The following is a 24000-nucleotide window of genomic DNA, read 5'->3' on the forward strand; positions in this document are numbered from 1 at the left end:
ATCTGGCTGGTGGCTATTTGGACCTCAACGGACGGCAGGTCTAATTGAACTGTAATTGACTCAACAGCAGGGAAGGTCAGACACACACACACACACACACACACACACACACACACACACAAAAACAAACATCACCAACAGAGCAGCCTTCGAGAGCGTTGAACTGGGGTTATCAAGTAGCCATCCTCCTTAGGTGTTTCATTCGCTCAACAATGGTGTCTGGCATCCCAGACTCACCCCCCTCCACACTCATGATGGTGTCCTCTATCCAACAAACTGACAAACCAAACCAGACAGCACAAAAAAAAAAAACACCATTCATGCCGCATCTGTGTGAATCATTGAATCCTTCAACATCAGTTTCAAAAAACAACAGAAAAGAGTCACTTTACCTTGAAAGTCAAAAACAAAGAAGGCAGGTGTTCAGGTGTGAATAGCTGAACACCTGTCAAATCACATCTTCAAATGGAATAGTTAGCTTGATAAAGTACTAATAAGTCACAATAATCCACAATAATCCAACATCCACAAGAAGTTTCCAGTCCCATGCTGTCCTCCATTTTCTTGAATTGCTGGTATTTTGCCCTATGGCCACTTTTCTGCCCGAGCTCTCTCGCCGGCATAGAATTAATCTGTGTGTGTGTGTGTATGTTTTTGTTGATATTTGTGTGTATTTGTGTACCTGTGCAGGTGTGAAGTACGTGTGTGTGCCTGGGTGTATGTGTGTGTGTGTGTGTGTGTGTGTGTGTGTGTGTGTGTGTACAGACCTTTGTGCAGCAGTACTTCCCTAAAGCTGGGAACTCTCCTGATTTTTAGGATTCCAGGCTGACTTTCAAGGGAGTCAACAGTAGTCATGGTGATCAGTCACAGCATGAACCGTTATGTGCGTTTTGGAGACATATTTTAATCCTTTGGGATTCTCTGCATTGTTGACATTATCCATCAGACTTTGATGTTATCTTGACCAGTCCATTCTATGATCAATCATTATGGTTGCAGTTAAACAGCCAACACCTCCATTGTTATGTTTGTACTGATAACCTAAAAAGTCTGCACACTAAAGCTCCAATATTTTTTCTTTTTATTCACCACATGTGACGTTTTGGGACACACTGCCCTTCCTCAGACATAAGACAGGTATCTAGCAGCCCATACTTATATACAGCCATACTTTTGTCCTTTTTACTGTTGCTTTTTGAGTCCAGCACTTACTTTTAAATATTCAGATGTGCGCACCAGTTTCTACACTTGTGCTGATAACCTACTCCTAATTGTATCAGACTCCACATACAATATGATAAGATGTCAACAAGCAAGGAGACAAACAGATAATGAATACTGAAGACCTGTAGTTGTGCGCGTATAGGCCATGACAGATTCAATACTCACATCTGGCAAGTAGGAAAGTTTAAGTTGATGATGTGAAAGTGGAAGTAAGACATCAGAGATGCCAGCTGAGGTTAAGATTGTTTTGACATACTGTAGTACAAAAAAGAAAAACTAGTGCTCCAAATAGCAGTTCTGTTGTCTCTAAACATTTCTCTGACTGACACATTTTAAAAGCATTTTGGATTAAATAGACGTGCACTTTCATGAGCAGTTTCCGTACACATGGGGGAGTATCTAATAAGGTGCATTTTACGCTTCTCCTCGCATCTTTTAACACGAAACTCCCATTTCCCCTGACCCTCCTATGAATGCATATGCATGACACGAAAAAGCACAATTTGCCATTTTCAGCTCTGCGGTTTTACCAACGTGTGTCTAAGTGTAAAAGTGTACATCTGCACGCTAGATGTTGCTCCCAAACAGATTTAATGCATAAAATGCACAAAATGCACATGCCCACATGCCCATATATGCAAGTGGTGATCATTAAGGTCCAAGCAGCTATTTAAATGTCAATCGCAGCACCCCTGTGGACGCAGTTTAGCTAAATCTGGGATGCATCCAAGGAATTTGATAGTGATGGTGTAGCATGCCCAGTTTTGCTAACTTTGAACTTCACATCACAATATATTGGTAGATTAGTGTATACAAGGCAATTTGGGAAAAAAAATTGCTTAAGTGGTGGTCATAATAAGTAGATGTTTTCACCACAAGATATTTCTTAATTTGCTTCAGTTCATGAATGTGTGTGTACTTGCGTGAGTGCAATTGGTGTAAGTCATGTGATTGCTGCAAGAAAAGAGAGATGTCAAGTAGATCTTCAGGCCTGAGAAAACCAGTGAACCAGAGATACAGAGAAACAAAATGGAAAGTTGACGTAGAGAGACCGGCAGCTGTCTAGATCATTTGACCCCGTGCCAAAGAAGTTGGCGTGCATCAATTTCATTAGTCAAACAAACCACTCGATTAAGCTCTCCGAGCGCACCAAACAAACACTTTTTTCCTGAAAATCAATTGGATTCAGATGAGACAGAAAAGAGAAGCATTTTTTTAATCAGGCGACACTTTTGGGCAGCCGCACAGGCTGCTTTCCCTAGCCGGAGAATAGGGTCCTGTCTGCTCTGATTAGCTGTGTAATTAATCAGGCAGGCAGCGGGCAGCGGGCAGTGCCGCGTGCGCTCCCAGACCCAGTCGGAGCCTCGCATCTGAGCCTCTCCAAATTGACATGCAGGCAGACAGAGATAAGGCTGTCTCCCGGGTACGTTGAGCTAAACAACTTGTCTCAGACTGCAGGGTTCTTTTGCAGGGCGAGCCCTACACAATAAACTTAAGCCACTGACCTCGGATCAGTCTGGGAGTTCCCTGAGTGCAGCCCAAATGATTCTGTGCTCATGGGAAGAAGTTTTTTTTTTTTTTTTCGTCTCAATCCAAGACTGTAGAGAAGGCCAGAAAGATGAGACGAGCCGAGCCGAGAGGAACAGCCAAGAATAAAGGGAGACAGAGGGATAGAGATGGAAAGGGAGAAGAGGGAAAAGAGAGAGAAAGAAGCAATTTGAGAAGGAGAAAAAAAAATCATTCACGGACTCAAGGAAGAAAAAGTTCTAGCCTGGGTTTTGTCACTGATTGGTTGCAATCATACAGCAGACAGCGGGGCTGGATAGAAATTTCCTGCTAGCAAATATCTTCTATCTCCAGTTGATACAGGCCATAATTGCACAGGCAGGCACCAATGATGAGGATTTCGTCGGCTCTCTGGAAGGATTACTGTTTTATTTCCATTGTTTCCTGTTATTTTGGACCAACATAGCACTCCTCCTCTTATCAATTTTCTGTACTCATCTCTGCCTGGTGCTTCCTAATTGCTGCCAGCAGCACCTAGCGCATGAAGCGGGGGCTGAGCCACAGGCTACTCACATGCGCAGTTAATGAGGTACACACCTTCCCTGGTGCTGCAGTCTTCTGCTTTAGGTGGGAAAAACTCGAGTGGAGTTTAAATGAGTCCTTTCAACGCATTTGTCTCATTACGGAAAACATATACAGGGATGCTGTGACTTAAGAGTCCATCGGTTCTTGCTCTGAGGGAGTGAAATATGTTTAACCATAATCATAGATAAGGCTCAAGAGAGGCTGTAAAGTACTTGAGAAACACAATGTAAACTAATGAAATTAAAATACAATAGAGATCAATTTAGGTTACTTCTAAAGGTACCTTACCAAGCCTTTACCTTTCTTAGCTTCCTTATCTTACGTTACTTGATGCAGTATGTTTCACACAGCAATATCCACTAGTATGGAGATCATTATTTTGAGTCTCCAATGATTCAGCGAATAATGTCTCATCATTTTCATTGTCAAACACACGCACACACACAATATGTATTCATATATTCATAAAATGTAGAAAGGAAAAAAAGGCCGTAAGCAGCGACCTTGATCAGCATTATAAAATAAACAAAACACCAGTACCAAGTTACAGAACAAATAGTATTTTAGAGTTTAAGACTGGCCAATACCAGAGGATGGATCCAGATGACAAACAACAATAATTATTAGCATCATCATGTTGATGTGACAAACTCTAGCACAACCCAAGTGAATCAGGGATTTGTCGTATTTCTTCCACTGGGGCTAGCTTCAATATTTTCTTGTGATGCTATCAATTTGATAGATTATAATCCCAAATGGTCGTAAATGTAAACCATGACCAGAATTAAGTTTGCTGCTGCACCTATCTTTTTTTTTTACTTCTCCTCCTAAATGGAGTGGAGGAGGAATGATTGGAGCATACTGGAAGGTTTGGTCTGTGATTGCCAGAGTGGATTCTAAATTTTGAGTACTGGCGTCGCGCACATGTGTGCGTGTGTGTGTGTGTTTGTGTGTGTGTGTGTGTGTGTGTGTGTGTGTGTGTGTGTGTGTGAGTGAGTGAGTCAGTCAGTGAATGAGAGAGAGAGAGAGTGAGAGAGAGAGAGAGAGAGAGAGAGAAGGAAGAAAGAGATGAATAGGAACAGTTAATGTCACAATCCTAAATTGTTCTTTTTTTTGGGAGTGGTGGGGTTTGTCTCTTTTGGGACTTGCCATTATTTTGCAATTATATGCAGAATTGATTTTAATTAACATCGCTGATTCTTTTACTTATTCCTCCTCCCTCTCTCTCTTTGTTTTTCTGCGGCCGCTGAAGGTGCCTTAGCTTCGCTCTGTCTCTCCTTGTGGCTGTCGCCATTGTGTCTCTTGTGCAGAATCCCATTCTTGGCCCCACTCCCTCCGATCCCACTCAGCTCCTGGTAACGTCTCTCTCCTCTCACAGGGAGGAAGACCGGGAGGGTCATTCTCATTTTCCTGAACAAAATCGTCCCAGTCCTCCCTCATCTCCCCTCTCGTCTCTCCTCTCATTCTTTCACTTTCCCCTCTCTCTCTTTCTCTCTCTCTCTCTCTGTCTCTCTCTCGCTCTCATTCTCTTTCTGCAGATGTTATAGAATTTCTCTAAGAAACTGCTGTTTAGGGTTCCAGCTGTTGTTTGATTCAGCTTCCATACAAGTCTAAGTGAGTAAGGCCCTCGGGATGGTCTGTGGTCTGTGTAGCCTGTGTGTGTTGTGTGTGTGTGTGTGTGTGTGTGTGCACACTCACACGCCGTGTGCGTGAGTGTGTGGCAGAGGGTTAAAGAGAGAGAGAGAGAGACAGACACAGACAGAGAGAATGAGTCAGTGAATCCATTTGGCGTCCCTCTCTCTCTGCCTGCTCCCCGACAAGCTTCTCTTACCCCGTACATACAGATGAGGGAGCCGGCCGATTGGGTGGTTTCCTATTGCATTATTTAAAGGGTGGGGTCCTGCTTGTCGCCAGACAGAGCGAGAAAGAGATTCTACTTCTCCCCACACTTCAAAAGAGTGTTCTGGAAAGGGAGAGAGCACAGCGCTGGCAGGGGATCTGTCTCCGGAGAAAACGTTTAACTAGTTGACTGTTTTGACTGAGCCCCAACTGATCTGCACACCAATGTGGATGTAAATGTTGATGTGGTTTGACACACACAAGGAGTAACATGCACGTTAGGGTGCATCAAATTTGAATGGGAAATTTTAATTTCAAAATATCAATTTGGCTGGCATTGCATTTTGTTCCAATCAAGAAAAAAATGACTTTTGCAAAGTTTTAAGGAATTTCATTGATATTTAGGGGTGCCACCTAACACATGAACTTTGGCGAATTTTCGAAAAATGCGCAAAAGGTTGACCTGGAAATGTTGAATAGAGTGAACTTTTATACAGTAACATGTTCTGTAGGGCTATCAAAGTCAAAGTTGTCTGCTTTTACAACTTGGGCATTTCTCAGAATTCAACTTTGAAGAGTCTCTATTCATTTGGAATGAATGTCCTATGGACAAAATGAATGGAAGTCAATGGGACCTGTTCACATGGCCTTACCCTGAATTTTGTGAAAGCAGTGATGGATGTCGGACACACATCCCAACTGAAAAAAAAAAAACAGCAGGAAACCAGCTTATGCTGGTAGCTGGTTTTAGCTGGTCTTTGCTGGTTTTCTTCCAGCTATTGCTGGTGTACAGTAGCTAGTTAGACCACCAGGTAGACATGCTGGCGTGACTGGTCGTGCAGGTGTGACCAGCCTGTTGTGTGGGACAGCTGGTGTAAGATGGTCATTCTGCCCTGCTGAAAAAAACAGCCTGACAGCTTAAGGTGGTTTGCTGGTTGACCAGCTTGTTAACCAGCTTGTTTGACCAAACTATGATGGTTGACCAGCTAGACCAGCAAAACTCTTGCGAAAACTATTACCCCTGCTGAAAAAACCAGCCTGACCAGCTAAAGGTGGTTTGCTGGTTGACCAGCTTGTTAACCAGCTTATTTGACCACCCTTTGATGGTTAACCAGCTAGACCAGCAAAACTCTCGCGAAAACACACCTTCAGCTGGTTTACCCAGTTTATGATGGTAATTCAGCTGGTTTTGATTGTCGTACCACCTTAAGCTGGTCATTTTAGTTGGTGTTGCTGGTCTACATTGCTGGTTTTTACTGGCCACGCCAGCTTATGTTGGTTATTCTAGAAAACCAGCTTGACAGGCTGGTCACCAGCATGACCATCTTAAACCAGCTGTATCCCAAACGACAGGCTGGTCACACCAGCACGACCAGCTTCCTCAGATGGTCACGCCAGCATGTCTAGCTGGTGGCCTAACCAGCTACACCAGCAAAGACCAGCAATAATAACTGTGTTTTGGGCAAAGACCAGCTAAAACCAGCTAAAACCAGCTACCAGCCTAAGCTGGTTTCTTGCTGTTTTTTTCAGCAGGGACATACCTTTAGCTGGTTTACCCATCTTACGATTGTAATTCAGCTGGTTTTGATTGTCGTACCACCACCTCAAGCTGGTCATTTTAATTGGTGTTGCTGGTCTACATTGCTGGTTTTTACTGGCCATGCCAGCTTATGTTGGTCATTATAGAAAACCAGCTTGACCATCTCTGTCAAGCTTGGCAGGCTGGTCACCAGCATAACCATCTTAAACCAGCTGTATCCCACACGACAGGCTGGTCATACCATCACAACCAGCTTCCTCAGATGGTCACGCCAGCATGTCTAGCTGGTGGCCTAACCAGCTACACCATCAAAGACCAGCAATAGCTGGAAGAAAACCAGCAAAGACCAGCTAAAACCAGCTACCAGCATAAGCTGACTTCTATTGTAACTGTTTTTTTCAGCAGGGCTGCATTTAAGCTGGGTAAACCAGCTGAAGGTAATATGTTTTCACAAGAGTTTTGCTTGTCTAGCTGGTCAACCATCATAGGGTGGTCAAACAAGCTGGTTGACAAGCTGGTTAACCAGCAAACCATCTTATACTGGTCAGGCGTTTTTTTTTTCAGCAGGGATATAAAGTTTAATTTACTTTATTGGTATACACATGGGGTGATACTGACACATGTGGTGCCGGCACCCAGACCAAAGCAGTGCTCGGCCCTTTGAGAGCTGTATGGCAATGCAGGCTGCAGTGAGATGGCCGGTGTTTGACGCAGTGGTGTCAAATCTGCCATGTTGACAACCTGGTCAATGCAGCACCAGTCCTGCAGCAACTTGCATGTCAACCGGGCAATGATCATTGGGCATGACTTATTGGTCTGCTTCTAATACGCCAGGATACCAAGCAGTTGAAGCCGCTCTGTATCTCCAACTTCCACTGTACAGTAGGACGCTCGATCCTCCAACTGGCACACTTTGCTGAGCATCGGTGTTAACTTGCTGTCCCAGTGTAGGGTGCACAATGGAGGTGGTGTGGTTAGCAAACTGTTGCTATTTCACGTTAGCTAGATGTAATGAGCACCAAATACCTATAAATATGACTTAAATGACTTGTGATAAATAAGTATACAAAGACACAACTAACGATATGATAGTAGTAATGTAATAATAACCTATAATAGTGAGCTATAGCATTTTTTACCTCAGGTCGCCATGGCGACCATTGAGCTCCACAGCCACTTTATCCACCAAAAACAGATGTGTGGTGGCACCCCTAAATCATCATGTAATGGAAAAATATTTTGCATGTGTTGTTTCTACCTATATTGGAACACTATTAGCACCCAGCCATATCAAAATTCAAAAATGTTATTTTTTGATGCACCCTAATGCACGTCTTGGTCTTGGATCCTCATGCTGTGACTGAGTAACTCAGACAAGTCTCTTTTTGGGACTAAAAGAAAACGCAGGACTCGCCGGATCAAATCCACACGCCACAAGGGCCCGCTGAGCTCCGAGTTCCGGACTCTTCTGAAGTTCTTCGGCAGAGATATGAGCTATTTCTTTCTTCTCCGCACCTCTTGACTCCGCACCTCAGCTTCCCTTGTCGTGCGAAAGACGCTAACTCTCACCGCAGCTCTGCGTTTGTAGTCCCTGGCCATCTGAGGCATGTTCTTCATAATGAAAACTGTGGTTTCCTGTATACAGTAGCTTCACTGTGAAGGTAAAATCAATTTTCTCCCTAGGAAAGGCATCAAGCAGAGGAGATCAGGGCACAGATGGAATAAGCGATTCTAATATGAACTTGCAGAGCTGTTTTGCATTTCAGCTGAAAACTGTGTTGTGCGGTGCCATTTGTGTGTATTGATGTGTTATGGAATTTCTGTTTTCAAAAATTAATCATTCGTCAGTGTTATGAGTGTATGTGAATGTTGTGTTGGGTGTCCATGTATATTGATACTTAATACATGTCTAATTGTGTGCCTGTGTATGAGCTTGTGCTTGTGTTTGTTAATAAAAACAACAAATCTCTCGTCCCACAGGTGAGAGGTGAGAGGTCAGTCAAGGTCGAGCCAGGGGTCAGACGGGATGAAGGCACGGAGCCGCACACTCGGCATGTGCTGCACACGGATGCTGCTCGTCTCCCTCACCATGGCGCTGGTTGGCATGGGAACGGAGGTGTCGAGGACGATGCCATACTCATGGAAAGCAGGTGCAGTTTTCTCTTTTCTCCTGAGACGCTCCTCCTGATATGAGGCTTCCCTGTTAATTAATTTCATAACATTTGCATTGACATTTATTCATTTAGCCAATGCTTTTGGCCAGAGCGATTTACAAAAGACAGAGAGCAGTCCAGGTACAGTGAGAGTAGGAGACAATAGTGCAATAGTAATGCTACCTTGCATAACACCTTGTCCTAACCGAACGCGATGCGAGCGAACATTAGCAATAAAATCCATTTAATTCCATTGTTTTCAATTGGAGTGTCCAGACTGAAGCGACGCGAGCAGCGCGATGTTTTTAAGAGAGCCTTTGTCAGACGCCCCGTTTCTATTTTCTTTTTGTCGCTCACATTGCTCTACTATTCTGAATGAGAAATATGGAATCCCGTGACGCAACACAATGGCATATTTAACGGATTCAGTGTAGACAGACAATATTGACAGTCGCTCGCTTGGATCCGGTTAGGACACGGTGTAAGACATAGCAGGACTGTTCAGAGTCAAGTGAGGTCAAGGGATGGAGATAAGAGGGATAGATAGGAAAAAGAAACACGTCATGAAAAATGCAAGTGTTTGGTTGTCCCTGGAGGAGGTTTTTGAAGACGAGAGTTTGATGCCCCTGTCTGGGTAGCAACTGGCAGCACATTCCACCATCGGGGAGCTGCAGATGAGAATAGTTTGCACTGCCATGATGAGCGCGTGGGCAGGAATGCCAGCCAGGCGGGACTCTTTGGAGGAGTGCAGCGGTCGCTTGATAGCGTATATGCGTTCCTGAGAGCGCAGCGGTGGAATGGCAGTGTACGCCTTTATGGGACACAGCGGTGGAATGGCAGTGTACGCCTTTATGGGACACAGTGGTGGAATGGCAGTGTACGCCTTTATGGGACACAGCGGTGGAATGGCAGTGTACGCCTTTATGGGACACAGCGGTGGAATGGCAGTGTACGCCTTTATGGGACACAGTGGTGGAATGGCAGTGTACGCCTTTATGGGACACAGCGGTGGAATGGCAGTGTACGCCTTTATGGGACACAGCGGTGGAATGGCAGTGTACGCCTTTATGGGACACAGCGGTGGAATGGCAGTGTACGCCTTTATGGGACACAGTGGTGGAATGGCAGTGTACGCCTTTATGGGACACAGCGGTCGAATGGCAGTGTACGCCATTATGGGACACAGCGGTCGCATGGTAGTGTACGTCTTTATGAGAGCGCAGCGGTGGAATGGCAGTGTACGCCTTTATGGGACACAGCGGTGGAATGGTAGTGTACGCCTTTATGGGACACAGCGGTCGAATGGCAGTGTACGCCATTATGGGACACAGCGGTCGCATGGTAGTGTACGTCTTTATGAGAGCGCAGCGGTGGAATGGCAGTGTACGCCTTTATGGGACACAGCGGTGGAATGGCAGTGTACGCCTTTATGGGACACAGCGGTGGAATGGTAGTGTACGCCTTTATGGGACACAGCGGTCGAATGGTAGTGTACGCCTTTATGAGAGCTCAGCGGTGGAATGGTAGCATATGCCTTTATGAGAGCGCAGCGGTGGAATGGTAGTGTACAGTACGCCTTTATGAGAGCGCAGCGGTGGAATGGTGGTGTACGCCTTTATGGGACACAGCGGTGGAATGGTAGTGTACGCCTTTATGGGACACAGCGGTGGAATGGTAGTGTACGCCTTTATGAGAGCGCAGCGGTCGAATGGTAGTGTATGCATTTATGGGACACAGCGGTCGCATGGTAGCATGTGCCTTTATGAGAGCGCAGCGGTGGAATGGTAGTGTATACGCCTTTATGGGACACAGCGGTCGAATAGTAGTGTACGCCTTTATGGGACACAGCGGTCGCATGGTAGCATGTGCCTTTATGAGAGCGCAGCGGTGGAATGGTAGTGTATACGCCTTTATGGGACACAGCGGTTGCATGGTAGCATGTGCCTTTATGAGAGCGCAGCGGTGGAATGGTAGTGTATGTCTTTATGCATGCACTCAAGTAAGTGGGTGTGGAACCAGAGGCCAGCACTCATGATTTGAAGTGGAGTCGGGTGACTACAGGTAGCCATTGGCACTCATTGAGCAGTGGGGTAACATGACCTTTTGGATAGATTTGAAATTTGAAATTGATTGATTAATTGATTGAGAATGTGGACACAGTTTCTATGTAAGGCAAATATATTTGGTTTTTAGTATTTAGCATTTAGCATTTTAGTATTTTGGTATTTAGCAGACACTTTTGTCCAAAGCAACATACAAATAGCAGCAATAGTGCATGTTGAACAGATATAACTTTAGACCCAAACATTTGGATGTACGCTGACATAAGGAGGTTATTGGGACATAGATATCCAAAAGGAAAATATGATTACAGGGATATGACATTGTGCAAATGAAATCCCATCAACATCAAATTTCTAGTCACATGACCTGCCCCTGTTAGACACTCAGACATCTGATCCGAGGGCCGTCACCCAGAACTGTGTTGGCCAGGATCAGGTAACATTACTCACCCTCTGTAATGGTCCCTTAGCCATCTGGCCATAAGTGTCGTCAACTCTCAAGAGACAGTGGAGCCTGTGTGTGTGTGTGTGTGTGTGTGTGTGTGTGTGTGTGTGCGCCCTTTTCAAAAGACCACACAGAAAGTGCCTGCATTCATGAAAAGATAATGTGCAGACTATTATGTCACTAGGCTCGTCAGAACAAATGGCCAGTTTTTTTTTTGGGGGGGGGGGTGTCGAGTGGAAAGCGATGAGAGATGGCGGCGCGTGGCCATCTGTCGGAGGTGCCGCGGGTGTGGGGACAGGCAGCTGGTGAAGGACCAGCTGGATGGACTGTCGTTTGCTCCGTCCTTCTCTACTCTTGCACTGTTCAGAGATTGGGGTGTCAAGGGGTCTGTGTGTGTGTGAGGGCCGGGGGATGGGGGCATGTTCTCTAAACTCATCAAACTGGACGAAGGTAAAGTAAGCTCCAGGGAGACAGAGCTTCTAGACATGCTTTTAAATGTCCAGATAAATGTGACTTTGTAACGTCCCTTGTTTTTTTGGATGGTGATTCAGCCAAGCCAGACGGTTGTACTGTAGGCATTGAATGTTTCAGTGGGAACTGTGTCGGCAAGTGTGTGTGTCTGTGTGTGTGTGTGTGTGTGTGTGTGTGTGAGAGAGAGAGAGAGAGTTGTTCAGATGAGTGTGTCAGTGTGTATGAGTATGTGTGTGTATTTAAAACTGTTGACATGAAAAGCATAGAGCAGCATGTATGACTTATGGCTTATGGGAGCGGTTAGGGTGTGTGTGTGTGTGTGTGTGTGTGTGTGTGTGTGTGTGTGTGTGTGTGTGTGTGTGTGTGTGTGTGTGTGTGTGTGTGTGTAGGTGTGTGTGTGTGTGTGTGTGTGTGTGTGTGTGTGTGTGTGTGTGTGTGTGTGTGTGTGGAAGGGAAAGCTCTGGTGGTTTGCCAGATGAAGATCGTGCCGTGCACAGTGTGTTCGGATCGAACAGGAGCACTCCTGGGCATGAGAGGTGATGATTCCTTGAATGTGAAATCAATACGGCTTTCATCATGAAGGAGCGTGCTTGTCGGAGCGCTCTGAAGCAGTGCCGCTGGGCTGATCCCCCCCTCTCTCTCTCTCTCTCTCTCTCTCTCTCTCTCACTCTCTCTCCCTCTCTCTCTCTGTCCCTCTGTCTCTCTCCCTCTCTCTCTCTTTCTTTCTCTCTCTCTCTCTTTCTCTGTCATTCTCTCTCTCTCTCTCCCTCTTGCTCTCTGTCTCTTGTCCTCAATCTCATTACATTTCCCCTCTTTGCCTCATTTTCTCTCTATACGTATCTCTCCCCATCTTTTCTTTTTGCGCTTATTTTGCTCCCTATATCTCTCCTCTCTGCCCATTACTCTCTCTCTCTCTCTCTTGGCCCCTCTTCCTCTCACACACCTCTCCTCGTGTCAGCCCTCTTCAGCGGTGGATCAGTCCCTTGCTTTATCTCTGTCTTTCCTCTGTCTTTCACTTTGTGTCGGAAGTGTGCACTTACACTTTCTATTCGTCTCTTTTTCCCCCCCCTCTCTCTCTCATTTTCTGTGCATTTACACTCATATTTTTGCCGTCTATGATGTATGCTTTTTGACACACTCTTCTCTTTCATGCTCGTCGTTCTCTCTCTCTCTTTCCATTATGCCATGTCCTCTGCCCATTTCTCGTTTATCTCTCCCTCTCTACCCATCTCTTTTTTTCTCCTTCCCTCTCCTTCATCACACTCTCTCTGTGGGCTTCCTAATCCCGTGTGTTTTTGGAGCGCTTGTTCATTATCCTGCCCCCTTTTGCTCCTCCGAGTTATTGTTCCCTTTTCAGCCCGTCCTGCTGGGATGGAAGGATGGCAGGGTGGAACAAAAAGAAAGACAGCGAGCGGATGAAGGAGTGAGTTTTCCGTTCGTGGCGAGCCTCTTTGATTTCTCTCCTCCCCTTGCTCGAGCGCAACACTCCACTCTCCCGGAGGGGCCAAAGGGCCTCTTCTTCCTGCCTCCTCTGCACCGTCACATCCTTCTGGCCAGCAGGCTTGCTGGGGAGGTCTGCAGGGTTACTGCTGAGAGGCCAGCCACAGGGAGGAGAGAACAGCGGCGGGAGAGAGTCCCGACACTCTATTTATCAAGACTGCATCCACAGGAGATGTCCTCCATGCTTAAATCAACAAGGAGGAAATTCAGTCGAGAACTGAAGCTTGGATATGTGCGCAATCTGGCTTTGTTAATAATAAAGGTCGGATAATCTCCCTTGAATAGGCTACACATATCAAAGAGAGGTTACATAACCGCATATTGCTTATGCTTAGAGAGGGCGTAGTATACCCTTTTTGCACAAATTGAACTACTTTCTTGAGGTGTTGATTAAACATCTGTGTCATACACAGGTGAAGGATGAAACATCACAACACCCTTTTCAACTGTTTGAAGATGTTAAGAGTGGCCTGTTTGTGTTCCTTTACAGACATTTACTTTAACATGTTGTTCACAGGATCTGAGCTTGCTGGGAAAAGCTAATGTCTGCCCTTTCAGTCTTAAGATGTGAGTGGAAATTTTGTGTAATTGAGGTGGCCTACTGAACAAGCTGTCAGACCGGCAGTCTATGCAACAAGCTGGCAGCTGTCAGCAACCTGTTTTTGCATTTTTGTAGACACCCCAGATATCCAAAAACACCCCAGATATTCAAATACATGCGTAAACTGAAAAAGAGGTGTGCCCTTTGAGATTGATAGGCCTACCCATGTACTTGTGTACTCTATAGCCAGATCCTTTAGAGGATTCTGCATGTTGGCCTCAGCGGACCCCATCAGCTCACTCATCCAGCCCAAAGTCTGTATTCAACACCTCTATTCCTTGATTGACAGCTAGGTGTGAAGACTAATGGTAGCTCATTAGTAGCCATTTGAAAGGCTCTTGACGGCCCATGACAACTGAGAAAATGCGTGCGAGCCTCAGTACCATGTCATGGGGAAACCAGGTGGAAAGTTTGACTGATGGAAGCCAGGAAGAGAAAAGGAAAGAGAGGGGTGAAGAAGACAGGTATAGAAGAGGGGACAAGAGAAGAGAAGGAAGAAAGGACAGGCGAAGAAAGATGAGGTAGATGCTCAACCTACAGTACAAATAAACTATTTGGTTGGATCTCTTGTCATTGACTTATCATTTGTCCTATATGGTCAAGGTTTGTGTAAGAGGGTTGTTCAGTGAACAAATAGAAAGACTGAACTTGAATTTCTTGAATCTTGAATCTGTGAAGTCTCTGTAAGAGGTCCTGTTGCCATTGAAGCAGGCGTACATGTACTGTATACGGTCAGACTTCGGTAGAAGAATAACTGAGACTGACTCAAATAAGACTCTGACTCCCCACTGTGAAAAATACCCCCATGCCACCTGTCAGTTCCACGGGCTTTGTGCTGTGATGGACTCACTGTGAGACCATGCCAATGTGGGTAAGGCCATGCACATCTGTGCATGAGCAGAACACTGTTATCGGCATGTAAGCTGTCACTGTGTGGCATTTTCACCGTGGAACAATGCTACGTTCTGAAAAGTAATCTCACGGCATTCTCTGTTGTCTTGTCTGCTTCTCTGTTTTTGGCCTGCCATCTCTTTATTTTTCATCGTTTCGTAACTCAATAGCTTTGCATTTAATCATGCATTTATTCAGTCAGAAGTTGTTTACATAAAAGTTAGCTAACAGTGGGGCCAAAAAAAGGCATAGTGTTAGTATGCACGCTTTACTGGAATCGAACCTATGACCTGTGCAGCATGAGCACCTTGGACGCGTGTTGACCGAGAAGTGTTTGAAGTCTTCATTCATATTCATGGGGGAAAACCATCCCTGGAAGCAAAGAAACCCTCCCCGCCATAATAAACTGAGATTTGGGAATAATTTTGCTATGGCAGTGAGAGTTGCGATCATCCTTTGTTCCTCTGTGTTTGTTTGAGCTCATTAATTAACTGTTTTATTCTTTCATTTCATTCGTCTCCGGGTTCATTAATTATCAAGGCAAGATGAAAAATAATCAGCACCCCCCCCCCCCCCCCCCCCCCCACACACACACACACACACACACACTCACACACACACACATGCACAGAAGTGCACAACACACACACACACACACACACACACACACACACACGAACGTAGATTCAATCAAAGACAAAAAAACAATATTAATACACATGCTTCCTGTCTCTCAGCTATGCACACACACACGCACACACACACAAAAAAACACATGTGCACACTCAAATATGTTTTAATGTTCAAAGGAGGCTAATGGTTAACACTCCACACATTTTACATTATGCAAACACAGACGCACCGTCTTTCAGGTAACTGATTTTGGCTAACCTTGACCTTGGCTCTTGGGGAGAACGAGCACAAATTGGTTCACAAACCCTTAGCATCTTCTCTGAAAATCTCCATTTTTGAATTTCCCCTTGGGGATCAATAAAGTATCTATCTATCTATCTATCTATCTATCTATTTCAAGGTAACATCAGCAACATCATCACTATTAGAAAACCCTGGCAATGGCATGTTACAACTATGTTGTTACATATTTATATAGCAACAGTGTTGAGCCTTCCCCTCTCTTTGTGACTGAACAGCATCCAGTCTGATAGAATAGGAGACCCTCAGGATTTGTTTGACTGTTGAGGTTCATGTTTGGGGTCATGTTAAAAAAAAAAGCCCTGTTGGTAAGCACATCATTCACTCCCAGGCCATTGTTTTGTAACCACACACACACACACACACACACACACACACACACACAGACAAACACATATCTGAACCTGTGGTCACATCCAGCCATTACAGAGCCCTCCAACCACCAACACACACACACACACACACACACACACACACACACACACACACACCACACCACACCACACCCTAAAGCTGCAGTGAAACCATGCGTAGTAAAATGTAGAGTGACTTTTAAATTGCGCCCCCACACCCCCACAACACCCCAACCCTCCTCCCCAATCTAAATTGCCCAGCTTCGAGGAAGATCCTCATCACTGGCCTCTCTCCCCTGTGGTGCCCACTGACAGCGCCTGTCTCAGCCTCCATCCCCGCGAAACAAAAGACAGAAAGAAGAGAAGACGGAAAGAAGAAGCGTTTCGTGCTCGTCGGCCCACAGTGTATGCGTCCTGCTGTAAAAGTCGGCAGAATTGGCTCGGTTCCTATTAGTGGGTAATTAATCTGTCATCTGCTGCCTTTTATCAATGACGGAAGAAAGCTTTCAGCCTCTCAAAGCGTGTGTGTGTGTGTGTGTGAGAGAGAGAGAGAGAGAGAGAGAGTGTGTGTGTGTGTTTGTGTATGCACATGTGTGTACATTGAAAGTTGAAAGAGAGCCATAAGACAGTCACCAGCTGAGACCGCCGCACGCCTTGATGTGATATGACATTTCCATTACAGTCGAGAGCAAGCCTTTCAAGACGCGCATTTAAAAGGGTTCGCCGGCCGAGACAGTGCTCGTGACCCACTGTACAATTGCCTAATTAGAGCAGTCATCGCAAATGACCTATAGCCCCTTTAACCTGGGACACATAATGGAGTTATAGGGGTGAATGGGTGTTCATGAACTTTTACTCCTTAATTCATTTTTGGAGCATTTGTGTGTGAGTGTGTGCGTGCGTGTGTGCATGCATGTGTGTGTGCTCATGTGTGTGAGAGCCAGTGTCTGCTGTCTATGTGTTCATTAAGAATTTTTGGGAAATCCCTTAATTGGTTTGCATCCTCCCTTAAATATTCATGCAGTGTGTCTAGGCAAGGCAAGGACAGGTATCAACGTTTCATGGCTATCACAGTGGTACCTCAGTGCTGCTTCAGTCTGGATGATTTATGGACACCTTCAGCCTCCCAGTCCCTCCCAACAGATCAGCATCCATCCAGCATGCCACAACCTCATCAACCCCAACTGCGACTAAAACTGCATGTAATATATGTAGCCTTCTGATGAGTGTCTGTTGTATCGGCCTGCCATTAACACTGAGAGGTCACAGTCGAGACTCTTTATGTCTGTGCGGTTCCTTGTTTGTGGAATGATGCGTGTTGATATGTGTGTGTTTGTGTGTGCATGTCTGTTTGTGCGTGTGTGTGCATGTCTGCGTGTGTGTGTGTGTGTGTGTGTGCGTGTGTGCATGTCTGCTTGTGTGTGTGTGTGTGTGTGTGTGTGTGTTTGAGCCATAGACTGTATAAAATGGGTATGAGCCTGTGGCTGTGGTGGGTATATGATCATTTAAGTGCCATATGTATGCATGAGAGTGCAACGTCTGTGTCTGTGTGTGTGCGTGTGTGTATGCGTGTCTAAAAGAGGGTGTGTCAGTTTCATGCTGGTGCCACATGACTGACTGCACGGATGAAAGCTTTCCATGAAAAACATTCTTTCTGCACTGTAAAAATTGCACCCAGCCCCCAACTATCTAGCACGCATACAGACACACACACACGCACACGCACACACACACACGCACACACACACACACACACACACAAGTGAAGCTCTCCCCCTGTGTCTTTGGTCCTGTGTCTTCATTGACCCCTGTGTGACCCCATCACATCGCCACGGTGACGGAATGTGACACACCGTGCCAAGGGAGCACTCCCTCCTCTCCCGGTGTGGTCCATATGTGTGTGTCCACTAATGTGTGCGTGTGTGTGTGTGTGTGTATGTATGTGTGTGTGAGTGTATGTGTGTGTGTGAGTGTGTGTGTGTGTTTCTGTGCGAGAGCAGAGCAGAGTGACTCACTGAGTGACTCTTTGAGTGAGGGTTAAAAGATCATGTAAGCCTGCATGAGGCACAGCAGTAGGAGAAACTTCAACAAAGACTGAGTCATATGAGCGCCGCTACTATTACAAAGACATTATAAAAATGTGAAATCAATGTCCTTTCTTGACTGAATCAGTGTGTGCAGAATGTGTCTCAAAATACTCAAAAAATGGCATGCATACACACACGCACACACGCACACACACACTCACACACACCCATATGACTTGAAAAGGAGCAATATGCACCATGACAACCCATCGGGGAGCACACTATCCCAGCCCTTTGTGGGAAGGAATGTTTCATATCAGAGACTTCTGGGATGCCTTCTCTGTCAAACCAGGTGTCAAACGGTCCTTTTATCCACACAAATGAAAGACTGTTTAAAGGGTTACACACAGGGAATTAATATGTGTGTGTGAGTGTGAGTGTGTGTGTGTGTGTGTGTGTGTGTGTGTGTGTGTGTGTGTGTGTGTGTGTATGTCTGTGAGAGAGAGAGAGAGAGAGAGAGAGAGAGAAAGAGAGAGTGAGCTTGTGTCTGTGTATACATTGTGTGCAGTTATTTTTGTACATATTTTGGTTCCATAATCAAGAGCAGTCTGATCTAATGTGTGCGAGCTCATTAATGATAATCAGACAATAATTGGCCTTAATTTCACTACAATTAGCTGCCATTTTGGTAGTCATTACAGATCTGAGCCAAGGTGACTCTTCAGAGGGTGAGCCTTTATACATATTCCATCTCCTAATTTAATGAATGGGTAATACTGGAGGGGTGTTGCAGTGATGTTAGCCATTGTATCTATCACTCTATTTCATGTCCCTTCTATTCTTTTTCTTCTTATCATCCTAGCCTCTTCTCTTTTTCTCTTTTTTTCTCCATCAGTTCCAGTATTTGTCTTTTGTTTTCAGCTCAGTCTTTTCTACTGTCCCTTGTTTGTCACAAGTACGTTTCAGTGGCTCAGATGTGACTGAAAACAATATCAGTGTTCAAACTTGCCTCTCCTCCCTTCTCCTTTAACACCTGTCCCTCACAAGTTCACCACTATATATACTGTAGGCTCTGAGGAAAAAACTAGAGCATCTACATGATCTGTCTTTTCTTCCTTCCTCTATCTTTCTCATGCTTTTTTTCCGTCTCTTATCCTCTTTTGTTCTCTCTCTTTATCTTGTCCTTTTTTGTTATCTCCCTCTCTGCAGGGATGTGGGGAGTGTGTGTGTCAGGGGTGTGCGGCGCGGCAGGCACCCAGTTCCGGGCCGTGTGGTGCGTCCACTCGGACGGCTGGACGACGCTGCCGTCCAACTGCGCGCCGTCCGAGCGTCCGTCCCGGCAGCACGCCTGCGTGCGCGTGTGCGAGTGGCACCGCGCGCTCTTCGAGTGGCAGCTGTCGCCGTGGGGACCCTGCAGCCCGGCCTCGCCCTCCTCTTCGTCCACCCCCTCCTCCTCCTCCTCCTCGTCCTTGTTGGCGCGAGAGTGCGTGACGGCCCAGCGCGGGGTCCAGAGGCGGCGCGTGTCCTGCACCCGACGCACGGACGGACAGGCGGCGGCCGACCCGCGCGTGTGCGAGGCCTTCTCCCCGCCGCCGGCCGACGAGCAGGCGTGCCTGCTGCCCTGCCCCATCAACTGCGTCCTGTCGGCCTTCTCCCACTGGTCAGCCTGCCGCGGGCCGAGCCCGGGCTGCACGGGCGGCGGCGTTGGTGCCACTCCGCCGCTGCAGCACCGCACGAGGCAGGTCCTGGCGGCGCCGCTGTACGGGGGCGCCGAGTGCCCCGGCCTGACCGAGATGCGCCGATGCCACCGCGGCGCCAACGCCAACGCCAACCCCCCGGCCCCGTGCCCGCACGACCAGCAGGAGCACAGCTACAGCCTGTGGGCGGGGCCGTGGAGCGAGTGTCGGGTCAGGAGCGCGCTGCCCAGCGGCAGGACGCGGGTGGACTTCAGCGTCCAGGACCCCTCGGGCGGGGCGGAGGTCAAGAGGTCAGACGAGGCCCGGGTGTCGGTGATGGTGAGGAGGCACACGGAGAGCATATTCCGAGTGAACCACCAGCACCATCACCAGCACCATCATCATCATCATCATCATCTTCATCATCATCATCAGCACGAAGGCGGAGAGTCGTGGGGCGTCCATATTGGATATCAGACGCGGCAGGTGCGATGCACACGCAACGATGGCAAGAACGTAATGCTGAGGTGAGTTCACACCAATCTCGTCAATCTCTTTGTGAGACAAAAGAGGGAGAAACAGAGAGAAACATGAAGGTACTGTATGTGTATGCAGGGATGGGAAAAAATACATCAAGATGTACTTTAAAATAGAATTTAAAAATACCTTCATTTATTATGTATCAAAATAAAATACTGTAATCAAAGTGATCCAAAAAGGTTTTTTTTTTTTTAAGGGAGAATGAAATCACTTTGCAAATCCTCCATCTATCAGCTTTTTTAATTCCAAACATGTGTCCTATTATCCTAGTAAATCTCCAAAAAGCCCACGTAGAGAATATCACATCAACAGTTCAAAAGCTCTACCAAAAACAGGCAAACTAATGAGCATGGATGAGCAAGTAACTGGGATTGTGTGTGTGTGCGCGTGTGTGAGGGTGTGTGTGCCTGCATTGCAGGGGTCTCTTTAGCTAATGCCTTTGAGCACAACCAACTGCCATTAACACATTGTCAATGAAGCCTGGATCAATCCAGCATAGGAAAGTGAATACCCTGGACTGAAGCTGGGGATGAGATTGTGTTAAATCAGAGAGGGTTAAAGCGGAGCGAGAGGCGCAAACGTTCGATCATTTCCGCGTTCTGTCTTCGCAAAGGGGAGGGGGGCGAAATCCCCCTTTAAGCAGACCTGTTAACAATTCGAACTGAACTGCTTGCCAATCTGACAGAGATTGATATCCCACTATGACGTCTTTGCGACACGCCTCTTTAAGCAGACAGGAACTGTTCGAATTTTTCTTCAATAGAGATGCATTAATTATCTTGTCAGTAATTAAGGATCTTTGGTTAAATCTCACAAACAGGTGCCTGATCAGAGGACACTGTTCCAAAGACATCTGACTCCCACCTAAGCCGGGTAGACACTGTATTTGTTTTTCTGTCACATACGATATGGTAACTCACACTGTGTTTCAATCAGATTGTGATTGATCTGCTCACATTGTAGGCCTGTCTGGTTGGTCACACTGGAAGACAGACAACAAAACACTGGAACACTGATTATTATAACATCTTTTAGTCATTCGGCATGAGCCTGCTCAAACTTCATGACAAATTGGATTAGATTTAAGTGGGCTAAAATCAGTTCAGAATGTGTGCTTTGTGCTTTATAGACTTCTCACATAAAGTATTTTGTAGCGTTTTAAATACAATACAATAAAAGTCTTTCGATACAGATAAAGCATACAAAGAAATGTATTTTCTTCAAACCAATCAAAATACATTATAAAATACTATTTTGCATTTGAAATAGGTTTTTCAAATGCATGATTCAGATATACTGATTTACTGCCCTTTCTCGTTTGTACTAGTCAGTCAAGTCAAGTCAAGTCAAGATTATTTATATAGTGCATTTCATACGCAGAGGTCATTCTATGTGCTATAGATGCACAAAAGCAAACAGTAATACTTTAAAAAGTAAAAATCTTAATAAAAAAGAAAACATGAAACACACAGTTAAATCATTTTAAAATAAAGTATCATTAAAAAGACTACATAAGACACAAGGTAGATTAATTAAAAGTCAGGTGTGTGTGTGTGTGTGTGTGTGTGTGTGTGAGAGAGAGAGAGAGAGAGAGAGAGAGAGAGAGAGAGAGAGAGAGAGAGAGAGTGTGAGAGAGAGAGTGAAAAGGAGAGAGGGAGAGAGAGAGACTGCAAATATAATACAACACTGACGTGCCCTCATGACACTGCAGTTTGCCACTGCATTTTAAAGGTGACAAGTGTGTCGACCTCTTCAGCCACTTGAACACATCCATCAGTGTTAGGAAGGATTTACCTCTTTGTGACTGCCAGCCATCTGAAACACATTGCTACATAATTCACAAACATTCCATCCATCCATTCACTAAAGATATACTTCAGCCACTATTTCAAAATGTATTGTTTAATAAGATATTGTAAAGGCATAATCCTGGTGCAGTCTGTCCCAGTGTATCCATTTACTGATTATTAATTCTGTACACAAACGAGATGAAAGATGTTGAGATTCCTTAAAACATCACAATGCTTGTCGTTATGAATGTAACATCAGGTTAAGTTGTCTGAAGAATAAACATGAGATGTTTACTAGATCCATGAGAGTGTTGGACACACAACAAGGTCTAGAATATAAACCAACATTGTAGCACAAAGTAGGCTATACACTGAGATTTCTAGTGTCAAAAACAGCTTGCCCGCACGCACATAGTACAGTGGAGCGTTCACCACCAGGGGCGCATTAAAACCAGTCTACTCAGTTAGCAGCCAGTCCCAAACAATTCCTCTGTCCTTAGGATTTTATTCAGGCGTGCGAACATTATTGGGGTAAGTGTTGTATGTAGGCTATATCCTGCCAGTCACAAACAGGTTTTTAGTAAATCAAGGTTTAGTGGAATCCCTGAGTTCCATACACGGACCCTGTCGTGTGCAAACCGCAGAGGTGGAAAAGTCCAGCTTCAGAAAGTCCTACCACATTATCCGTGTCAACCATGCACTTAAAACACCTGTTTCTAATTAGCACAACTCTTCAGCAAGGGAGAGCAGCTGATTAGTGAGATCACATATGTTAAGTGCACAGGTAGATCCAAATACATGGTTGGACTTTTACTTTCTGAAGCTGGGCTTTTCCACCTCTGGCAAACAGATTCCTTCAAATGCGGCTGAATGTCAAAATAGCCATTTGCGGTTTTAAGTAGGCTAGCGCTGTTTGCTGTTAAAGGGAATGCCAGATGTCACTAATTAAAGGATGCTATGAGAGCTAGGTAGGCTACGAATGCACAAAAGCTTTGCGCATCTGACCATCCATTTCGGATCGCCCTACTCTTTACCACTAGGTGAAATTGAAACATGATGTTGGGATTTAATTTCTGATTAGCATTATGTATGACAGCATGGCCTTATAGGTAAAAAAAAAAAGAAGCAGAGTCTACCTAGCTGAGTGCTAACGCTAGGGTTATGGGCTATGGGTTTCTATTATTCTGCTCTATTCATGGGTTTCATCAGGTCCCTTTCTACAGGTTTATAAAATCAAGCACCTTGATCATCAAAGCAAACTGGATGGTGCTTGATCAATAGCCTACACATGTGCAAAGGGATCTGGTGAAACCCATATGAGTTGGACATTAACTTCACCTTTTCTGTTTAATGTGCACCGAACCTTCAATAAGTGTGTTTAATAAACACTTTATAGATCATAGGGAAATTACAAATTGTTAAGATATGATGATAACAATAACAAATACTTTAAAAAATGGTCAGTTTCATATTAGTGCTGGTTGTTAACACCAGCAAAAGGCTCACACTATAGTGACCAAAGGACTCTTAACTTAACTTTAACCTGATAAACCATCATCAAGGAAGTAGGCCTAGATTCTTAATTCGTAACTCGTAAAAACTTGATTTGCCCACCCAAAGATGAAATGAATCCAGTAGGTCTTCCACACCCTCAGATGAGGTCTGCAGCCAGATGCTATTGAGTAACTCAGCTAGACCCGTTTAGTGAACAGGCTAAAAAGGAACTTCTACTCTCGCCCAGAAAAGCAGAGCACACAAAATGACGATGTCCTGCTTGCTAGTCTAAGATATCTGAAGAAGACCACACGGTCGAAACGTCATTATTCTGTGCTAAAGAAAAGAAAAGAAAACTAAAAAGAAGGA

At 45.4% G+C, this 24000-nt stretch overlaps 1 protein-coding gene across 1 annotated transcript in view; it reads left to right on the top strand.

The window, feature by feature from the left end:
• Nucleotides 1–9644: 9644 nt before the first annotated feature.
• LOC134071736 (thrombospondin type-1 domain-containing protein 7B-like) overlaps nt 9645–24000 on the top strand; it is a 56123-nt gene continuing 41767 nt past the window's right edge. Inside the window, exons 1-3 of the mRNA XM_062528573.1 lie at nt 9645–10116; nt 19341–20083; nt 20165–20334. Of these exons, the coding sequence (XP_062384557.1) occupies nt 9645–10116; nt 19341–20083; nt 20165–20334 (1385 nt within the window). The remainder of the gene's footprint in view (nt 10117–19340; nt 20084–20164; nt 20335–24000) is intronic.

The sequence above is a fragment of the Sardina pilchardus genome, chromosome 23 (assembly GCF_963854185.1).
Source record: "Sardina pilchardus chromosome 23, fSarPil1.1, whole genome shotgun sequence".
Taxonomy (NCBI): Eukaryota; Metazoa; Chordata; class Actinopteri; order Clupeiformes; family Clupeidae; genus Sardina; species Sardina pilchardus.